We start from the raw sequence: 19536 nt of genomic DNA, 5'->3' as shown, positions 1-19536 counted from the left end.
TGAGCCACATGCATACTGTAATAGTCAGTATCTGGCATGTATCGTTCATTTGCCCATTATGGTTCTCTCTCTCCCTGTGAAAGAGAAATTTGCCCCTACTAATATAAGTTGTGTCTACAACTGTATGTCTAGGGAAGTTATTAGTTTTTCCATCCCCTATCTTGGAAGGCCCCATTAATGACATTTACAACGGGTGGGCTATATTCCACTCCTTGGTTTCATGTTCTGAGCACTGAGATCTTGTGTAACTCATGTCTTCTATCTAAATGAATTTGCTTGTTCCAAAAAAAAAAAAAAAAAAAGATTGTTTGACACACCAAAAGTTTGAAAACTTTACTCGGACACTCCTTGCATTTTAAATTTATTACAATTAGTCCTTGTCTGTTAGCCAATTATCGTTTATTGATAATTATGGTTGGAAAAAAATCATAAATGTCCAAGCTGCGCTTGAAGAGTAGTGAATAGACTATTTTACTTTTGAGTAATTTACAGCGCCACCCCCTGGAGAATGCCAGTATTATAGGAACACCCCCTCTCTTTCACCAAATTAGACTCAGACCCCCTACCATCAGTCACCGTTAAGAAAGAATTTGAAATGACATTTTTACCCTTTTAACTAAAACAAATAAACAATCATATTTTACCTTACCTCTCACTGCAACAGCAGATACCACTGGCAGTTCAGCTTCTTCTCCGGTCACAGGCAGCTCCGGTCACTGGCGGTTCAGCTTCTTCTCCGGTCACTGGCGGTTCCAGCTTCTCTCTCTCTCTCTCTCTCTCTCTCTCTCTCTCTCTCTCTCTCTCTCTCTCTCTCTCTCTCGGCTGACTTGGGTTCTCTAAATAANGTCTGATTTCTAGTGAAAAAAAAAAAAAGACATTGTGTAATGAATTCTATAAAAACTACTTCGGTTTCACGTTGGATTTGAAATAATTGCACATACGCGTGAGATCCTACACTTGACCTAAAATTAATTTTTCAAAGGGTAATTTACAGCGCCACCCCCTGGAGAATGCCAATATTATAGGAACACCCCCTCTCTTTCACCAAATTAGACTCAGACCCCCTACCGTCAGTCACCGTTAAGAAAGAATTTGAAATGACATTTTTACCCTTTTAACTAAAACAAATAAACAATCATATTTTACCTTACCTCTCACTGCAACAGCAGATACCACTGGCAGTTCAGCTTCTTCTCCGGTCACAGGCAGCTCCGGTCACTGGCGGTTCAACTTCTTCTCCGGTCACTGGCGGTTCCAGCCTCTCTCTCGGCTGACTTGGGTTCTCTAAATAAAAAAACCCAAATGCTTAGTCATGGATTTATTATTGTTTTCACCTCTTCATCCGCAGGATCTGTTTCTTCTTCTCCTCTTAGATTTATTATTGTTTTCACAATTTCAACTTCTGAGTGATCAGATTTAAAGGTCAACTCTTGAAAATGAAAATGGGGAAGGAAGCAAAACCAACGACAAGGGTGGGGGAGAGCGATCAGATTTAAAGGTCTTCCCTTGACCTCAGTTGCTAACTCTACCGAACCGTTTCAACCATTTTTCTCTTTGAGAGAAACCAAAAATCCATTTTCTTGAGTGATCAGATTTAAAGCCCACCACTGCATCCAGCCTGGTTTCTTTCAAGATCAGATTACCGTTGCCGTGATCATTGATGCAGCTGCCACCCCCGGTGCTCGATCTGGGAGAAAGGTACAGTAAACATGGGATCCTGCCGCCGCCGCCGTCGTCGTGATCGTTGATGCAGCTGCCACCGCCGGTGCTCGATCTGGGAGAAAGGTACAGTAAACATGGGATCCTGCCGCCGCCGCCGCCGTGATCGTTGATACAGCTGCCACCGCCGGTGCTCGATCTGAGAGAAAGGTACAGTAACCATCGATTTGAGGATAGGACTTATTAGATGGGCATTTTAGGTACTTTGCATTTAGTAAGGGCATTTTGGTATTTAATATAAAAAACAGTAGCTGACATCAGCATATAAAATATATTCTTTAACGGAGACTGACGGTAGGGGGTCTGAGTCTAATTTGGTGAAAGAGAGGGGGTGTTCCTATAATATTGGCATTCTCCAGGGGGTGGCGCTGTAAATTACCCTTTTTCAAATTAGGGTCGGTATGGAACTTTGATTTCATGAAAATAAATCATCTTCACTTTTCATTTTCAGATTTCTGACTTAGTTTTCAAATATGAAACTTGTGGGATGATTAATTTCTATGAGGGTTGCCGAATTCCCCACCATATTGGTTGGGAAATTTAACAAATTAAGGTATCGAGTAATCTAAAACACTGTACTTGTAACCTACCAATAAACTGATTACTGAACCACAAAATATTTGATCTAATGAAATAAAAGGGGATCTTTAGCAGGGGAAAAAAATTCGAAAACGAAACCCATCACCACAAAAAGAGAGAAGAACATAATCACATAAGAGAGGGTTACAAGAGCTTTACCTATCAGTGATATACTTCAAAAACTCATCAGTGCAAACATGTTCGATAGAGAACTCAATCAACTGCCCACAACTCCTGTCCACGGCATGCCTCACCACTTCCTCAAAATCAACTTCATATGGCGCTAAATCCCAATGATCTCTAAAATCTATTAATCGCCAGAGTTGAGGCTCTTTGGAGAGCTTTCTCCACGAAGAACACACGCTTTGAGCTCTGACGAGGACTTCAACGGGACCCAACTTCATAAATATCAGAAGCATAACATCCTGAGGCAAATCAAGCCAGTTCCTCATCTCTTCGGATCTAATTTGATCTACAGACTCCATGGTTGCATAACAATTCCAAGAGTACACAAATTTCGATCAAAAGACGAGAAGTAAAAAATGAAATCAAACTTCTAGGGTTCAAACAGATTCTTCTCGACAGGAAATCATCGATTCTACGAACAGAGAAATGGAAATTCTAAAAGCCCAAAACCAATTACCAATTGGCAGTCAACTAGTTAAGCGGCTTAAGCCTATTTCTGGGTTTCAGATAGCTTGGCTGATGGTTGTGTGGCACGCATGCCTTCCAAATTAATGAGAGAGAGGAGCGTAGGGAATGGGGGTTGTCAATGGGCCGGGTTGGGCTTCATTTTTAAAAATCTCAGTCCAACCCTAAGGTTTTTTGACTTAACCCAAACCTTGTCCAGCCTTATGTCGGGTTGGGATATCTCAGCCTAGGCTCAACTCTGTCAGCTTTAGCTCTATTCAGCCCAGCCCTAATCGATCTTGATTGTGTCGGGCTTAACTCAATCTAGTTCAGTCCAATACTATTGGTTACTTGGCTACTTGATCTTGCTATATTGCATAAGCTAAGACCAAAGTTTTTGTGTGAATATATACATATTGTAGAAAACGAAAGACTTTTTGCAGACATTTTTGTGTAAGTACCATTTATAATTATTAATATACTTATATTACTATATACTTAATAAACAGGGTTAGGGTTGGGTTGAAACCTCAACTGGGCATCGGGCATGAAATTCTCAACCCTAGTTTACCCTATAGGTTGAACCTCAGCCTAGGTCCTGTTCCGGCGTAAGGCGGGTTTGAGCTGATCGGGCTTTTTTGACACCGTAGTAGGGATCCTCTCTAATCGGTTTATTTGTTTTCGATTTTTTGTTTTGTTGATTTTTCTTCTTTTTTTTTTTTTATGAGGTTCATAATCGGTTTTCTTTAAAAAAATTATTTGTTTGTTCTATTTTATTTGGTTTATTAGCTCTCAAAATGACTAATTATTGATTTAGGTCTCAATTGAAACGATTTGATTGTAAATGATTTTGATTTGAAATAACATCCTAAAATATGGGCAAAACCCAAATGTCGGATGTATGCAATTGATAGGCCACACAATCGAGCATGAAAAATTCTTACAAGTAACAAACCTACGAGAATACAACAAACATTTAAAAAGCAAGTAAAGGGGGAGAGATTAGCAATCTGACTGAACTTACAGAGCTTGTTATTTTCCCGATAAAACTTCCCAACTTCACCATAAACATAAAGAACTCCATAAGGGGCTGAAACTTAACACCTGTCTTGAGGACTAGGTGGGAAGGTTGGGGCCTGCTTGTCGGAAAACTTAGGGACACCACTTGAATTGGGCAAGTATCTTTCTTACAGGCTTAGGTTATTGTGGTACACGGAAGACCAGAGAGAGCTGTTGTAATGGGCCGGGCTTGGGCTTATCCATTCCAGTCCAATAACCAAAGTGGGATAAGAATCAATTAACCTAAACAATGGGCCACAATAATTATCTAATTATTGGGAAAAGGCTGGGGCTCTTCATATTATTTTCATCGAGTCTAAAAAACAGGGAAACATAAAAAATAATGTGAGAAGGTGCAGAGGACCTTGTTTGATCAGATAACTCTTTTTCTCAATTTTTATAAGGATAAGAGATCGCTACCTGATCGTGTGGCTTCTCAACCAGAATAGAGGCTAAGGAGAATATAGCATCAACATGAAAGACTTTTTATATTTCACAAAAGTTGGGAGATGAGACCTAAAATTAACACGACTAAATAAAGAGTCTGAGGAAACTGATGGAAGGATAACCCACTTGGGATTCTGTGTGAAATGCTCTTTGTTTAAACCTCCACTTTCAACTTCCAAACATTATTATAGAAAGTGACAATCTTCATGTTATCAACCTTCTTCATAGAAGCTCAACATGCAGCTTGCCATGGAGGTTTAAGTTTATCATTTTTTATTGTCAGCAGCTTGCTCAACTCATTCCCAAGGTTTTTTTCCGGCACTCTTTTCGGGAACTATTGCTGCTCGATCCCTATCCCAATCCCCTTTTCATGTTGTACTTCTCTTCTTTCTGTTAGCCATTTGTTGCTTGTAGACATGGGGGGAAATTTTTTCCCTTTAGTAAATTGTGTTAAAAAATAAATAAATTCCCAATTGAAATGTTGATATGGGCTGGTGGGCTATTAATGTGATAAATGAAATCTTTTTTTTTTTTTTTTTTCTTATGTCAGTGTGGGACCAATGGTAATGTCCAATCATTCAATATTAGGTGGAATGGTTATTTTGCTGTCCACACACACCCTAAAAGTACACATCAGCTCTCACAGTCAACACGAGTTAACACACGAGAGCATCTTCAGTGCGAGGCAGCGGGGTCTTTTTCACAGATTCATAAATATTGTGAGCCTGAATTTGTTGTTGCAGGGAAGCTAGCTTGTAGTTAAGGAGTTATAATCGGCTGTAGCCCGTGGGTGTTCCGTTCAATCAAGAGGACACGGACCACTTTCCTACTTCTCCGTTAAGTCTTACAGAGTTGAGACCAGGTCAAGTCATACGTGCCTCCCATGGATTTTCCTTGGTAACTAACAAATGCTCCCGCGCTTCCCATGTTACAGTTACGCTACAAAAGATACAGACCCTTCACTTTCCTATTACACAGGGAGTGACGAGGAGTTATCATCGCCCCATTTCCTTCGTAACCTTAGAAATGCTCCCTAGGCGCTTCCCACTTCCCAGCTTGAGTCACGTTACCAGTAGAGGTCATGATCTAAGTTCGTTGATGAGGTGCAACAGAAATCTTCATTGTCAGGTGCACCTCTCTCTCTCTCTCTCTCTCTAGAGAACCCAAGTGGGATTCTTGTTTTCCTTCACTAAGCTAGGTTTGAGGTTTAAGACAAGGTTTGTCGGGCCTTAACCTTTTCCCTCTTATGCAACTGTATTGCTCTTTTCCCATCCTTCTTTCTTCTTGAATGACACAAAAACGGCTCCATAATCTATTCATCACCTATTTCCTTTGTGTTTTTTTTTTTTTTTTCAGGGCTCATCTATTAAAAAAAAGAAAAATGGCTTTATATTTTTGTTTGGAGAAAGTTTTTCTCATGATACATCCTGGTGCATCTGAAGCCCCACGGTGAAGGGGAACTTATGGTGGTTTAAGGAAAACTCGATCTTTTTTTTTTCATTTGTTGTTTTTTATTGAACATGACAAAGAAGCATATATGTATATAAATACAATTCATATCCAGGTGTGAGAGATAATGGGAGAGGTTACATTGTACATGGAAAGGGGGAGGGGGAGGGGGAGGGGGAGGGGGTGGGGTTGGGATGTCACTTGGATAAGGAAGTTGAGAAGGAAATAAGTATATATAACTGATTGGCGATGTGCTTTTGAAATTAAAAGATACAGTAACCGTGCTATGTATATTGAAATACGCCCATCTTGTAGGGAGATGTGCTTTTGGAATTAAAAGAAAAAGATTGGCGTCACAAGGCTTTGTTAGTTGTTTTAACAACCCCCCTTTTTCTCTCGGATTCGGCTCTTCTCCTTAGCGTCCATCATCCAGTTTGGCCCATAGTTATTTGGAGCGGAAAATGAGGCAATGATAAAGGCTTAGAGAATGAAGTGCCAAAAATCGTTGGATGATTGCCTCCCCATGTCGCTCACGTAGGTAGCTATGGACAAGACTTGGGCGATAGACACTACCGAGAAGAGCTCTCTCTCTCTCTCTCTCTCTCTCTCTCTCTCTCTCTCTCTCTCTCTCTTTGAACCCTTGATTCAAATGTTGCACACCACATTATGTCACCGTGGAGGATAAAGGAGGCTGGTAGTTTCTATTTGATTAGTTAGATATGCTATATTTAGAGGTTGTAAAGTTTGTTGGCTTTATTGTATCACATACATTTTTCATTATCCCTAATTACTTATGTTGTACTATTGATGTGGCATAGCTGTTTTCTGTATTAACATCTGATTTGTGGTGTATGTTGGAAATCATTTGGACGGGCTTATATATGACATAGATTTCAGGTCGCTTATCAAAACTTCTCCTATCTAATTCAAAAACTTAAGATTTTAGGTGGAGAGGCCTCCAACTCTCCAAGTATGTGAAGTCATTTAAGGTTCTAGAGTTTTCCAATATGAAAAATTTTCCTAACATTTCCTACATCTTTTTTTTTTTGGTATGAACATTTCCTACATCACAACTTATACAATTGTTGAATGTGATAGAATTGACTTTAGTCTATTCTTGTTACAAAAGTATAGCTAGAGACTCAAGAATGTGATTACTGTATATAATAAAGGGTTTGTATTTTGAACGTATGACATGGATTGAATCAAGTCACTTAATATGGTGAATTATATAACTAATGATTGATTCGTACATAAAATCAGGTTGAGTATGGTAAGTTGTTGTGTTATGTCACTAGGATTTCCCCCTTCATATTCGATTATTTTAAAGTTGTCGTTAATGATTTGACAAGGTTTTATGCAAAAAGGCTATTGTATATCAATATTTGACAATTATATTCACATGTTAATTATTTTTTATGTCATTTAAATGGTTATTATTTTGCGGATCTGCTATTTTGGAACTTTAATTTTTTTTATTACCTTTTATTTTTCCATTGAAATCTATTGCAATCCATCATTTGGTGTTCTTATGATAGGGAATTCTTTGCCTTTCTTTGCATTTTGCTCCAATATGTTATTCCTAAATTATTTATTTGATTATTTCATCACATATTACTAAGCTTGTATTCTCTCTATTGATGCTCTTCACTGACCATGGACTTATTCATATATAATCGTAGCTTCTTCCAATCTTGACTTTTCTATGAAAATTTCTCCAATTCTCTGGATTGTTATATATTTTGAAATATTTTTTTTTTGAATAGGTTCAACTGCATCTAAAGGTGATATTGAGACTCTACCGTTGGATTAAGCCTTTCTAGAACATATAAGCGGAAATAATTGATGTTTAAATGCTAGAGTTTACGCACTATTTTTGCAAATGGGTTCACTTCAATTCCAATTGTGGTAAATTTGATAGGATATGTCTTGGAATCTCCTGAACTAAGACATCAAATTATAAACAGGTGAAATAAATTGTGAATATGAACGAATTTGAAGAATCAAAGAGTGATATGAATATCTGGATATCATCTTTTTCACAATCTTCTACAACCATTTTCTTACACGGGTTTTCAGCTTCTTCACACCTAATTATGTTATTACTATTATACATTTCCTGGGCTTCTAAGAGACACATGATACCTACACTTGAAAATTCAAAACCAATGTTGAAGAATAAATATTTTTCATACTATTGGTCAACCTTTCTATCTTGTGTGGGTCTTTTTTTATGTCATCTTCTCCTATGTGTGTTAAACTACCTGTCTGGGTATAGACATGGTTGGTCTGTACTAAAGCTTCTTGCGCAATTGGATTTTGTATTCAGAACATTCACTTGGTTTGGGATCTCTGCATATTTGTACAACCAATTTTATTATTCAAGTGAACATAGTTTCCCATTCTACTGAGGAACTGGTGGGCCTTCTACTTCCTAATGTCTTGTTCCTATCTTGTTATACATCTTAGTTTGTATAAGAAACATTCATCCTTACCGTTCCTTATATGGGTCTCTGATATTGTGTCCATTATTTTTGGTTTGTTCTTTTGTTATGTTGGATTGTTTGACAAGGAGAGAGAAGATGGATATTCTCATATTTTGGAACCACTTTTGAAAACTAGTTCTAGTCGAAGCAACGGTGACAATAGACAAGGATCTAGTGTTGATCGAGAAAATGTAACTCCTTATGCAAATGCTAATATTCTTAGCATTTTTACTTTTGCTTGGATGGGCCCTTTGCTCACACTCGGGTATAAAAAGACATTGGACCTTGAAGATGTTCCTCAGCTTGCCAATTGTGATAGAGCCAATGTGGTTTTTGCTCATTTTAGAAATAAACTTGAATATGATGACAATGCCAATGGTTATATTGGTCACGTAAGTACACTCAAGTTGGTGAAAGCATTGATTCTCTCAACATGGAAAGAAATTTTATGGACGGCTCTATTCTCCATTGTACGCACATTGGCTTCTTATGTTGGGCCATACCTTATTAAGGCCTTTGTTCAAAATCTCAATAGCTCTCACCAATTAAAATATAAAAGCTATGCACTAGTGTTTATTTTCTTTCTGTCAAAGCTCATAAGGTGCCTATCAGAGAGACATTTGTTTTTTCAATTGCGACAGATGGGGAACAGGGTACGTGCTGCCTTCTTTGCAATAATCTATAAAAAGTCTCTTGGGCTTTCAAGCCAATCAAAGCGGTGCTATACTAGTGGAGAGAACATTAATTTGATGAGTGTTGATGTTGAGAGGATTGGCTTTTTTAGTTGGTACTTGCATGATATATGGAGGCTTCCTCTTCAAATTGTTCTAGCATTGTTGATCTTGTATAATAACCTTGGGCTCGCTTCAATCATAGCTTTTATTTCCACATTGATTTTGATGTTAGCAAATATTCCATTGGGAAAATTACAGGAGAAATTTTACGGGGAATTGATGGATTCAAAAGATCAAAGGATGAAGGTGACATCTGAGGCTCTGAGGAATATAAGGACTCTCAAGCTCCAAGGTTGGGAGATGAAGTTCTTGGCTAAGATAATTGAACTTAGGAACTTTGAAACAAGATGGCTAAAAAAATTACTTTATACATCAGCTATGACTGCATTTGTCTTCTTGTTTGCTCCCATGTTTGTATCTATGGTTACTTTTGGGTTTTGTGTGTATATGGGAATTCCACTAGAATCAGAGAATATCTTATCTGCACTTGCGACATTTGAGATGTTACGATGGCCAATTTATAATCTCCCAGACACAATATCTATGGTAGTTCAGACTAAAGTTTCCCTTGATAGGATAGCTTCATTCCTATGTCTTGATGATATTCATCCGAATATAGTACAAAAGCTTCCAAGAGATTGTGCCAATGTTGCAATTGAGATAGTCGAGGGAAACTTTTCTTGGGACCTTTATTCCCCTAATCTCACATTAAAAGATATTAATTTTCAAGTGTATCGTGGTATGAGAGTGGTTGTTTGTGGTTCTACTGGGTCAGGAAAATCAAGCCTACTTTCATGCATATTGGGGGAAGTACCAAAGGTATCTGGAGCTATTAAGTTGAATGGGACGAAGGCCTATGTTGCACAATCACCTTGGATACAAAATGGCAAGATAATAGACAATATATTGTTTGGTAAAGAGATGGACAAGGAAAGGTATAATATTATTCTTAAAGCATGCTCATCAAATAAAGACCTTGAATTATTTACCTTTGGAGATCAAACTATCATAGGGGACAGAGGGGTCAACCTGAGTGGTGGGCAGAAGCAAAGAATCCAGATTGCATGTGCTTTATACCATGATGCTGATATTTATTTGCTTGATGATCCTTTTAGTGCTGTGGATGCTCACACGGGAACTCATCTATTTAAGGTAGCTATTCTTTAATCTCCACTTCGAACATTTTCCTTTATGATCATGGCTTGAAACTATACATATCATTGCTTACACTAGAATTTTGTTCACTAGAAATTGAGTATGATTTCTTACCCCCCACCCCAAAAAGTTGTGTATGATGGGGAATTGATTTAAGATAACGAAATCATAGTTGTCTAAACAAACAATACATATCAACACATAATATTTAGCAATGCATGTTCATATATAATATCTAACCAAAAAATACATATCGACACATAATATTTAGCAATGTATGTTCGTATATAATATCTATGGTTTGATGTTACTTGTCTTTATAAAATTAAAGTATATTAATATGTATATCAATTTGGCTCTTTTAAGTAACCACAAATTCTTTTTGAATAACTAAATATTGAGATCTGAACTTTTGTGATAGGAATGTTTGCTGGGAATGCTGGGTTCAAAAACTATAATTTATGTTACCCACCAAGTAGAGTTTTTACCTTCTGCTGATCTTATCTTGGTGAGAATATGTCATCTTCTTTTCTTGACTACATAATCCTCAACCTAGTTTGAGAATCATTATTTGCATTCACTTTTTTGGCAGGTCATGAGAAATGGAAGAATTACTCAAGTAGGAAAGTACGAAGAACTTTTTAATTCAGGAACTGATTTTATGGAGTTAGTGGATCCACATAAGAAAGCTTTGACAAACCTTAATTATATTGAACGTGGGCCTACTTTAGATAATTTAATTAATGGTGAGGAAGCTGATAGTAATCTGTTGTGTAGAAATAAGTCTATTAAAGATGACGAGGAAACGGTACCCAAAAATTGCAAAACAAATAATCCGGTTGGGCAAGAAGGACAACTTGTACAAGAAGAAAAGAGAGAAAATGGTGGAGTTAGTCTTTCAATCTATTGGAAGTATGTTACTGCTACATATAAAGGGGTTTTTGTACCATTGATATTGCTATCACAAATTCTTTATGAGGTTCTCGTAATAGTTAGTAATTATTGGATGGTGTTGGCTACTCCCATTTCAGAGGATATAAGACCTTATGGTAGAGGATCCACTTTCATCTTTGTCTATGGTTATTTGACCCTTGGAAGCTCTCTTTGTGTACTTATAAGGTCCATTCTTATTGTATCTGTTGGATACAAGACAGCCAATATGTTCTTCAACAAAATGCATTTGTGCATTTTTCGCTCTCCCTTGTTATTTTTTGATTCTACTCCAAGTGGAAGGATTCTAAATCGGGTCAGTAAAATATGTTTAATTACTTTTAAAATTCGAGTGATGTTGCTTTGATGACCCACAAAAATTAATACAATTTTAAATAAAATCTATTTTTGTATACAGGCATCCATAGATCAAAGTGCAGTTGATACCACTATTCCACATGAAATTGAAGAACTTCTTACTTCAATTATCGGATTCCTAGGAACTACTGCAGTAATGTCACAAGTTTCATGGCAAATATTAATTGTTTTTATTCCAATGACTGTGGTCTGCATCTGGTACCAGGTAATTCTATAGGAACTTCCACTTCTCATGATTAAATCAAGCTTAACTATATTTTCATCAAGGTTAACATACCATAATATAAGTTGGTTCAAGCTTGAAGATTAGTGAATTCTGCATTTGCTTTATTCAACAAAGAAATCAATTTGGTAATTGACGCATATATGCTTGGGTGTGAAATGATGATATATAGCATAATGTTCTTCTTGAATTTATAAAGAATATATGCAAGAAAGCTTTGTTTTCAATCACACATTTTTATATAGTCAATGCAAAATTGTTGTCTTTCGCTTACCAAAAATATTTGAAAATAAATGACCAAACAATGCCATGTTATCAAAGTGCAAGGTGCACCTAAAGAGACATGTTGCACTTTCGATATGTATGGATAAATATAATATGGCATATTTAATATGGCCTATTAGCTCCATTGGTTGGAACCTATACTAAAAAATTAGATAATAATTAACATGAGTTTAAGAAAAAGAAGGACTTTAATAAATAATTTCTATTTTTTCCATTGGCTAATAATAATCATGAAAATAAATTAGTACATACTTTTAAAAATAATATATCGGTATAAAGTTTTAAATAATAAATGATTCTCGACAACTGAATATTAAGTATTAAAGAAATGTTTATTGCAATGTCTTGTCTTAGTGGTCCAACAATTTCAAGTCAAGCGGAGATTCTCTCTCTCTCTCTCTCTCTCTCTAAAGATAATTGAATTAAATAGATCAATCAAAATATTACATCAAAAGAGAACAAAAAAATGCTAATTAAACCCCCACATTTGGCATTGCAATCAGCGGGAACAAGCAATGCAGTAACAAAATCCATAATACGGTCTACCCATCCCATCCATCGCTAATCTCTCAACAATATGAGTTGGGATCCTATCATTCTCCATAAAGATCCTAGACTTGACTACCTTTTTTGCAAAATAATCCACAATGGAGTTAACCTCCTTAAAATTATTTGTTATCCTCCAATTATTTTTCTTCAGAAAGGGTCTTAGATGAATCCATCTTTGAACAGCAAACCAAGGGACTTTTGATGTTGAACCAAGGTGACCACAACTGATGAATCTGACTCTATCCATATAGTGGAAACATCCATCTCTTTTACTCGCATAAGATCGTGCATAAGCCCTTCAAACTCAGCTTAAAAAATTCCTTTCACCCCCCAAGTATATACTGAATGAAAATAATATCTTTCCATTATGGTCATGCAAAACCCCTCCGACCCCTATTTGTCCTGGATTCCCTATGGAAACTTCCATCAAAATTAAGCTTAACCTAGCTGATTTGGGACTAACACAAAAAAAACCTCCAGACTAGGATTGTAATTCCTATTTTCAATTTCCAGACCCAGCTTAGTGCAGCATATTACATCAAGAATAGACCTCACCATTCCTTTGGTATTCGTATTACAATCCCTTGTATCCCCCTTAATCATTTGAATCACAATAGAAGGCCTTCTTGAAGATCCACCATATTGGTGAGAGTTTCTCTCCCTCCATATATACTCAGAGATAATTACCATAGCCATGGTCCATGCCTCTCTAATTCCTATCATTTTTATTATCCTTTTCCACCATATGATAAGGTCACTCGCAATATCAAACTTCTTCCAATTCACATTGAAGCATTCACACAAGTGCTTCCAAATCACTTCAGAGAAGGGGCATTGAAGGAAAATGTGCCTAACAGACTCCATCACTGACCCACATAAATCACATGGATCGCCTTGGCAAAAGCCCCTCTCCACGCCAAAATACCCCCACAAGGCCTCCATTAGAAGAACTAAAATCTTTGTTGAAGCAAGCAATTGATGTATCCAATTTTCAAAAAATCCAGACTTCCTCATGACATGGAAAATAAAGTTTCAAGAGTTAATGTCGTAAGCCTTCTGAATGTCCATTTTTAGCTTCATCCATCTACCTCTGGTAGTCGAAAATATCAAATTAGGCATCTCTGAAGTCAAGCGGATATTTGAATGGATAATCTTTCCTTTTTGAAATGCTCCATGTTCCTTAGGATTAATCTCAGAAGCAATATTGACATCAAAATAGCAATCAACTTAAAGATAATCTTGTAGAAGAAGTTCCCCACACACAACGGCCTAAATTAGTCTAGGGCAGTGTTATCAATTCGGCCGAATAATTCACGAATTATTCGGCCGAACCGAATTTTTCCGAATTTTATCAAAAATTCGGACCGAATCCGAATTAAAAATAAAATTCTTTAAAATTCACGATTTTTTCAAAAGTGAATATAAATCAAAAAAAAAAAAACCCAATAAGCTTTTTTGACCGAATCCTTAAATTAATCGTCCGAATTATTCCGAATAATTCTCCGTTCGAATAATTCCCGAATCCGAATTTGCTAACTATGGTCTAGGGTGGAAGCACTATCCACTTAGGGATTAAAACTAGAAAAGTGCTATTAATCCCTTGAGCCATTCGATTAGCCTTGAAAAGATATCTAACAGGATTATAATCATCATGAGAAATCACCTCCCAGCAATGTTTATAGAACATGCCTGTGAATCTATCAGGCCCAGGAGAACTGTCTGGGTCAAGATCCCAAACAACATTCTTGATCTCAAAGTCCAATAGTATAGAGTCCAATCTCCTTATATCTATTTTCTCTAAAACTCTTGGATGCAATTAATCAACTACAAATGGTCAGTCTGAGAAGTACCTTTATGAAAATTTTCATAAAAGGTAGCTACATATTCTTCAATCAGACCCCTATCAGAGATGGTCGAAATGCCCCCTTCTTTAGCTTTCTGATCATGTTCTTTATCCTTCTCATCTTAGTAGATAAATGGAATAATTTAGGGCACCTATCACTTTGTGTCTTCCATCTGGTCCTTGACTTTTCCACCCATAATTTTTTTATAATTTCCCAAGGCCTTGAGGTATCTAGTTTTCGCATCAGCCTCCTTTGCAAGCAACTGATCATCTAGGCCATGTATTTTCTCCAAAACTCTTGGGATGCAATTAATCACTACAAATGGTCTGAGACGTACCTTTATGAAAATTTTCATAAAAAGCAGCTACATAGTCTTCAATCAGACCCCTATCAAAGATGGTCGAAATGCCCCCTTCTTTAGCTTTCTGATCATGTTCTCTATCCTTCTCATCTTAGTAGATAAATAGAATAATTTAGAGCACCTATAACTTTTCGTCTTCCATCTGATCCACGACTTCTCCACCCATAATATTTTTATAATTTTCTAAGGCCTTGAGCTATCTAGTTTTTGCATCAGCCTCCTTTGCAAGCAACTGATCATCTAGGCCATGTATCTCAATTTGCTTCTGCAACTCCTCCATGCATCGCTTGGCCTCATCTATCTCCAAATTAAAATTAGGAAATGTTGAATAAACTCGTTGTCTCAAAACACCTTTAAGGCATTTGATTTTTTGGGAGAAAATATATAGAGGATTCTTGTTGATCCACCCACTCCAAGAATTTTGCACTGCGTATCCACACAAAAACATTAGAACCAAAAAGGGCAATTTTACAATTTATCCGTAGGCTCTAATGTGATCAACAAAGGATAATGGTCTAATGGCACTCTCTACAAACCATGTTGAAACACCTTTTGAAAGCAGAAAAGCCATGCATCATTGCAAAAACTCCTATCCGGAACAACAGAGACGTTTCATCGTCTCCTATTGTTCGACCAAGTGAATTTGCGGCCTTGAGAAGGTAACTGCATCAGGGCACACACATCCACCATCGTTCAAACTCTACTTCAGATCCCACATTAAAGACAACTGGCCTCTCTTCTCAAGAGATTCAAGGGTAACATTGAAGTCACCTATCACTAGCCAAGGATCTTGAGGCACAAGGGTAGCAGCCACTATGTTACTCCAAAGATCTCTTCTTGCTGCCAAAAAATAGCTAGCGTGAATAGTCATTATAAATAAAGCTGACCTAATTAAAATAGCTGCCAAAAAATAGCTATTTTTGAATAAATCTAAATGGAAAAAAAATATTATCCAAATAGCCAACCTCTTTTGGTTGGGATAACACTGAGTTGAGTTGGCATACAAGTAAAATTCATAACACAATCAATAACAAGTCAGCCTTTCCCCCACTAAATGGGGTTGAGTACATGGATCCATACGGGGGAGGAAATAAAAGAAGAAGAAAAAAATCACCTTAGGAACATCCCACATAAAAGGGGTTGGCTACATGGATCTTAGCCCTCCAAACAGCTCTGTCGAAGGTCATACTAGAGTCAAGGTCTAGACTATGAATGTTTTCTTTACAGCTTTACCTAGTCATTTTTTGTCTGCCCCTAGTTCCTTCTATATGAGACCTTTGAACAAAGCCATACCACCTTAAACAACATTCTCAGAGCTTATCCTGGATCAGGGAAACCCTCAAATCATCTCTAACCTAGTCATTATTTTCTCTATCTCTCCTATTCTTGTTATACCGTCAGCTCAAAATCCTCATTTCTTCTACAATCAACTTATCTATATTACACTTCTTGACTGCCCAAAATTTCACCCCATACATCATAGTCAGTCTTCCAATTATCTTATAGAATTTATTTGAGGAATACGTTGGTTACACAACACTTTAGATTTACCTCTCCACTTTCATCCATCCTAATTTTATTATGTGAGAAACAATATCTCTATATCATCTTCCTCGTTTAAAGTTGACCCCAGATATCTAAAATATTTACATTGTGGTATCTCTCTCTCCTCAGGTTCTATCACTTCATTATTTGTCCTTATGTGACTAAATTTACACACCATATACTTTATCTTTGTTCTATTTATCTTAAAACTTCTTGATTACAAAGTAGATCTCCATAACTCTAACTTATTGTTAATCATTAGTATGGTCACATCCACCGGAATAATATGATCAACAAAAAGCATATATAATAGAACCTCATCTTGAATGTTCCTGGTTAAATAATCCATAATAAGCATAAACAAATAAAGGCTTAAGATTCAATCAACATCTAATAAAAAAATATAAAACTATAATCATTGCATAGAGAATAGTTAAAGTAAAAAAAGGAATGAATATTTTTTGGCATTTTCTTCCATAATGATAATATCAATATTAGTGATATAAATATATGCAATTCGCATTAGGAAATTGCCAAAAGGGAAAATCTTGAATATTCTATGCATTTAGTATGCATTTTTTTAGAAAATAATTAATTTCACATTTTATGAACCTTGTTTTGTAGCAATACTATATGTCGACAGCACGAGAACTATCACGCTTGGCCGGAGTATGCCATGCTCCAATTATACAACATTTTGCTGAATCAAGTTTAGGTTCAACAACAATCAGATGTTTCAATCAAGAAGAAAGGTTCATAGACACAAACCTCAAGTTGGTAGATGGGTATTTTCGACCTAAATTTCATTTCTCTGGTGCAATGGAATGGTTGTGCTTCCGCATGGATATGTTGGCATCATTAACATATGCCATCTCTATGATTTTCTTAATCTTAGTACTGAAAGATTTACTTAGTCCAGGTAAAAATTTGAACTTGAGACTTTATAAAATCCTCCTTTCAAAATATCATGATTGATTGCTAAGATAAAAGCATGATTTGAATTTTTTTTCTTTTTCTTTTTCTTTTTTGAAGGTGTTGTGGGTTTAGCTGTTACATATGGACTTGGTTTCAGTATGCATGGGGTCATATGGGATTTTAGTAGTGTTGAGAATAAAATTATATCCGTTGAAAGAATACTGCAGTACACTTGTATACCTAGTGAACCCCCTTTAGTGGTAGAAGAAAATAAGCCAGGTCCTGAATGGCCATCACAAGGGAAAATAGATATTGTTGATCTACAGGTATTCCTCAATCTATATTCCTCAAGTCTTTTTCTCTTATTATGTTGTTTTATTGAATGGACCCTCTAAAGCCTAATATTGTTGGATGGTTCTTTCTACTCCTATAAAATTTTTCCATACTTAATGATTTGATTATTTAATCTTTAAATAGGTTCGGTATGCTCCACACCTGCCTTTTGTCTTACGAGGTCTCACATGCACATTTCTTCAAGGAATGAAGATTGGCATTGTTGGACGAACAGGAAGTGGAAAATCAACGCTTGTACAAGCTCTCTTCCGCATGCTTGAACCTTCAACCGGTCAGATTTGGATAGATGATATCAACATCTCCATGATTGGCCTTCATAACTTGCGGTCAAGGTTGAGCATCATCCCGCAAGAGCCAACAATGTTTGAGGGGACTCTAAGATACAATCTTGATCCGCTTGAAGAGTACACCGATGAACAGATATGGGAGGTGGGATTTTTGTTATTTGATCAATAATATTTAATCAGTAACAAGGATAAGATGCAAGGACATATCTTCTTCTTAGTGATCATTCACACACAAAGAAAACATATTACAATTGACAAGTTGGAATATGTGTCTCTATGAATTTCGTTCTCGTGGTTGTCTTATTTTTTTATTTTTGTTCATTGTTTGAAATCCATTCCACTAACGTATACAAATCATTTTATTGATTGATTGGATCGTCTTTGGGCCAAGTTTGGCCTAAGAGATCTTCTTAATTGAGACTTGGGAAGTGCACTATATTTATTTGCATATTTTCCTTTCCATTTGGTACGCCCTTGCTTCTTAATTTTACTTTTTTCTTATGTCATCTGTAATGATTCTATGTCATCTTGAATAATAAAGTAAGGTGGTAACTTAACAGACTTTTTTTTTTTTCCTTAGGCTTTAGATAGATGCCAACTTGGTGATGAAGTTAGAAAGAAGGAAGGGAAACTTAATTATGCAGGTTGGTTTATTTTCATAAGCATTTGTACCTAAATTGCTCATAACAATTTATTCATCCACATGTACAATCCTTCCAAAATTCTTATTGTATGATATATCTAACTTCCAGTGCACGAGCCAATTTCCTAACCCCAATCTCAATTCTAAGAAAAAAGTTAGGTAAGAAACATTAAGGAGATCCTCAATAGCTAATACATTTTTATTGGGTGGTTTCTGCAGTGAATGAGAATGGAGAGAATTGGAGCATGGGCCAAAGGCAGTTAGCCTGTTTAGGAAGGGTATTGCTCAAGAGGAGCAAAGTGTTAGTACTAGATGAAGCTACCGCATCAGTGGATACTGCGACTGACTATCTAATTCAGAAAACAATTAGGCAACACTTCTCAGATTCTACTGTCATCACAATTGCACATAGAATAACTTCAATTCTTGATAACGATATGGTCCTCCTTCTTGACAATGGTTAGTAACTAGTAAAAACGAGCTCAATTGAATTTTATAATGTGTATTATCATACTTTTCTATTACCTGCTAATCAAATTGGCATGTTTTCTTGTCTTGCATAGGCCTTGTACTGGAATATGATTCCCCTGCCAAATTGCTAGAGATCAAATCCTCATCATTTGCAAAGCTTGTTAAGGAGTATACTCAAAGATGTAGTTTGTAGTTTTATAAAAACAAACAAGTGAGTTTGAATGTTTAGATTAAGTAGGTTGCATTAGCCAGAGGTGAATTTCTCTTTTGTGAATGACAAACTAGTAGAAAATGGTGGAATAAATATCGATGCTACCGGTAATCATTTGAGTTGGCACTGGCCTTTGGCAAGATAAGAAGAGGAAAATAAATTTGTCTTTATGCAAGTCTATAAACCTTGGGAGAAGTTTTACTGCTTTGAAGGTATCTATAGATCGCCATAAATCTCTGCCATGTGGCACATTAAATAGAGCTAAAATTTAACCCCAATGAG

General features: G+C 36.4%; 2 protein-coding genes across 2 annotated transcripts; one reads left to right on the top strand and one right to left on the bottom strand.

The window, feature by feature from the left end:
• Window positions 1–2432: 2432 nt before the first annotated feature.
• LOC122067681 (putative F-box protein At4g05475) lies at window positions 2433–3004 on the bottom strand. The gene has a single exon (XM_042631525.1). The coding sequence runs from the start codon at window positions 2781–2783 to the stop codon at window positions 2454–2456; it is 330 nt and encodes a 109-aa protein (XP_042487459.1). The 5' UTR covers window positions 2784–3004; the 3' UTR covers window positions 2433–2453.
• Window positions 3005–8186: 5182 nt separating this feature from the next.
• LOC122067680 (ABC transporter C family member 3-like) lies at window positions 8187–19236 on the top strand. The gene is made up of 10 exons (XM_042631524.1): window positions 8187–10255; window positions 10680–10766; window positions 10851–11504; window positions 11607–11771; window positions 16998–17292; window positions 17406–17614; window positions 17766–18071; window positions 18510–18573; window positions 18792–19031; window positions 19136–19236. Exons 1-10 carry the CDS (start codon window positions 8321–8323, stop codon window positions 19234–19236), a joined length of 4056 nt encoding a protein of 1351 aa, XP_042487458.1. The 5' UTR covers window positions 8187–8320.
• Window positions 19237–19536: the final 300 nt, after the last annotated feature.

This window comes from Macadamia integrifolia, unplaced genomic scaffold, assembly GCF_013358625.1.
Source record: "Macadamia integrifolia cultivar HAES 741 unplaced genomic scaffold, SCU_Mint_v3 scaffold3056, whole genome shotgun sequence".
NCBI classification, from domain to species: Eukaryota; Viridiplantae; Streptophyta; class Magnoliopsida; order Proteales; family Proteaceae; genus Macadamia; species Macadamia integrifolia.
This window is presented reverse-complemented; position numbering and strand designations above follow the sequence as displayed.

Bases quoted from the DNA above. Each gene is read 5' to 3' on its own strand.
- LOC122067681 (XM_042631525.1), bottom strand. From the start codon at position 2,783: ATGGAGTCTGTAGATCAAATTAGATCCGAAGAGATGAGGAACTGGCTT.
- LOC122067680 (XM_042631524.1), top strand. From the start codon at position 8,321: ATGTCTTGTTCCTATCTTGTTATACATCTTAGTTTGTATAAGAAACAT. The intron at 10,256-10,679 runs GTAGCTATTCTT...CTTTTGTGATAG, and splicing joins CGGGAACTCATCTATTTAAG to GAATGTTTGCTGGGAATGCT. The intron at 10,767-10,850 runs GTGAGAATATGT...CTTTTTTGGCAG, and splicing joins CTTCTGCTGATCTTATCTTG to GTCATGAGAAATGGAAGAAT.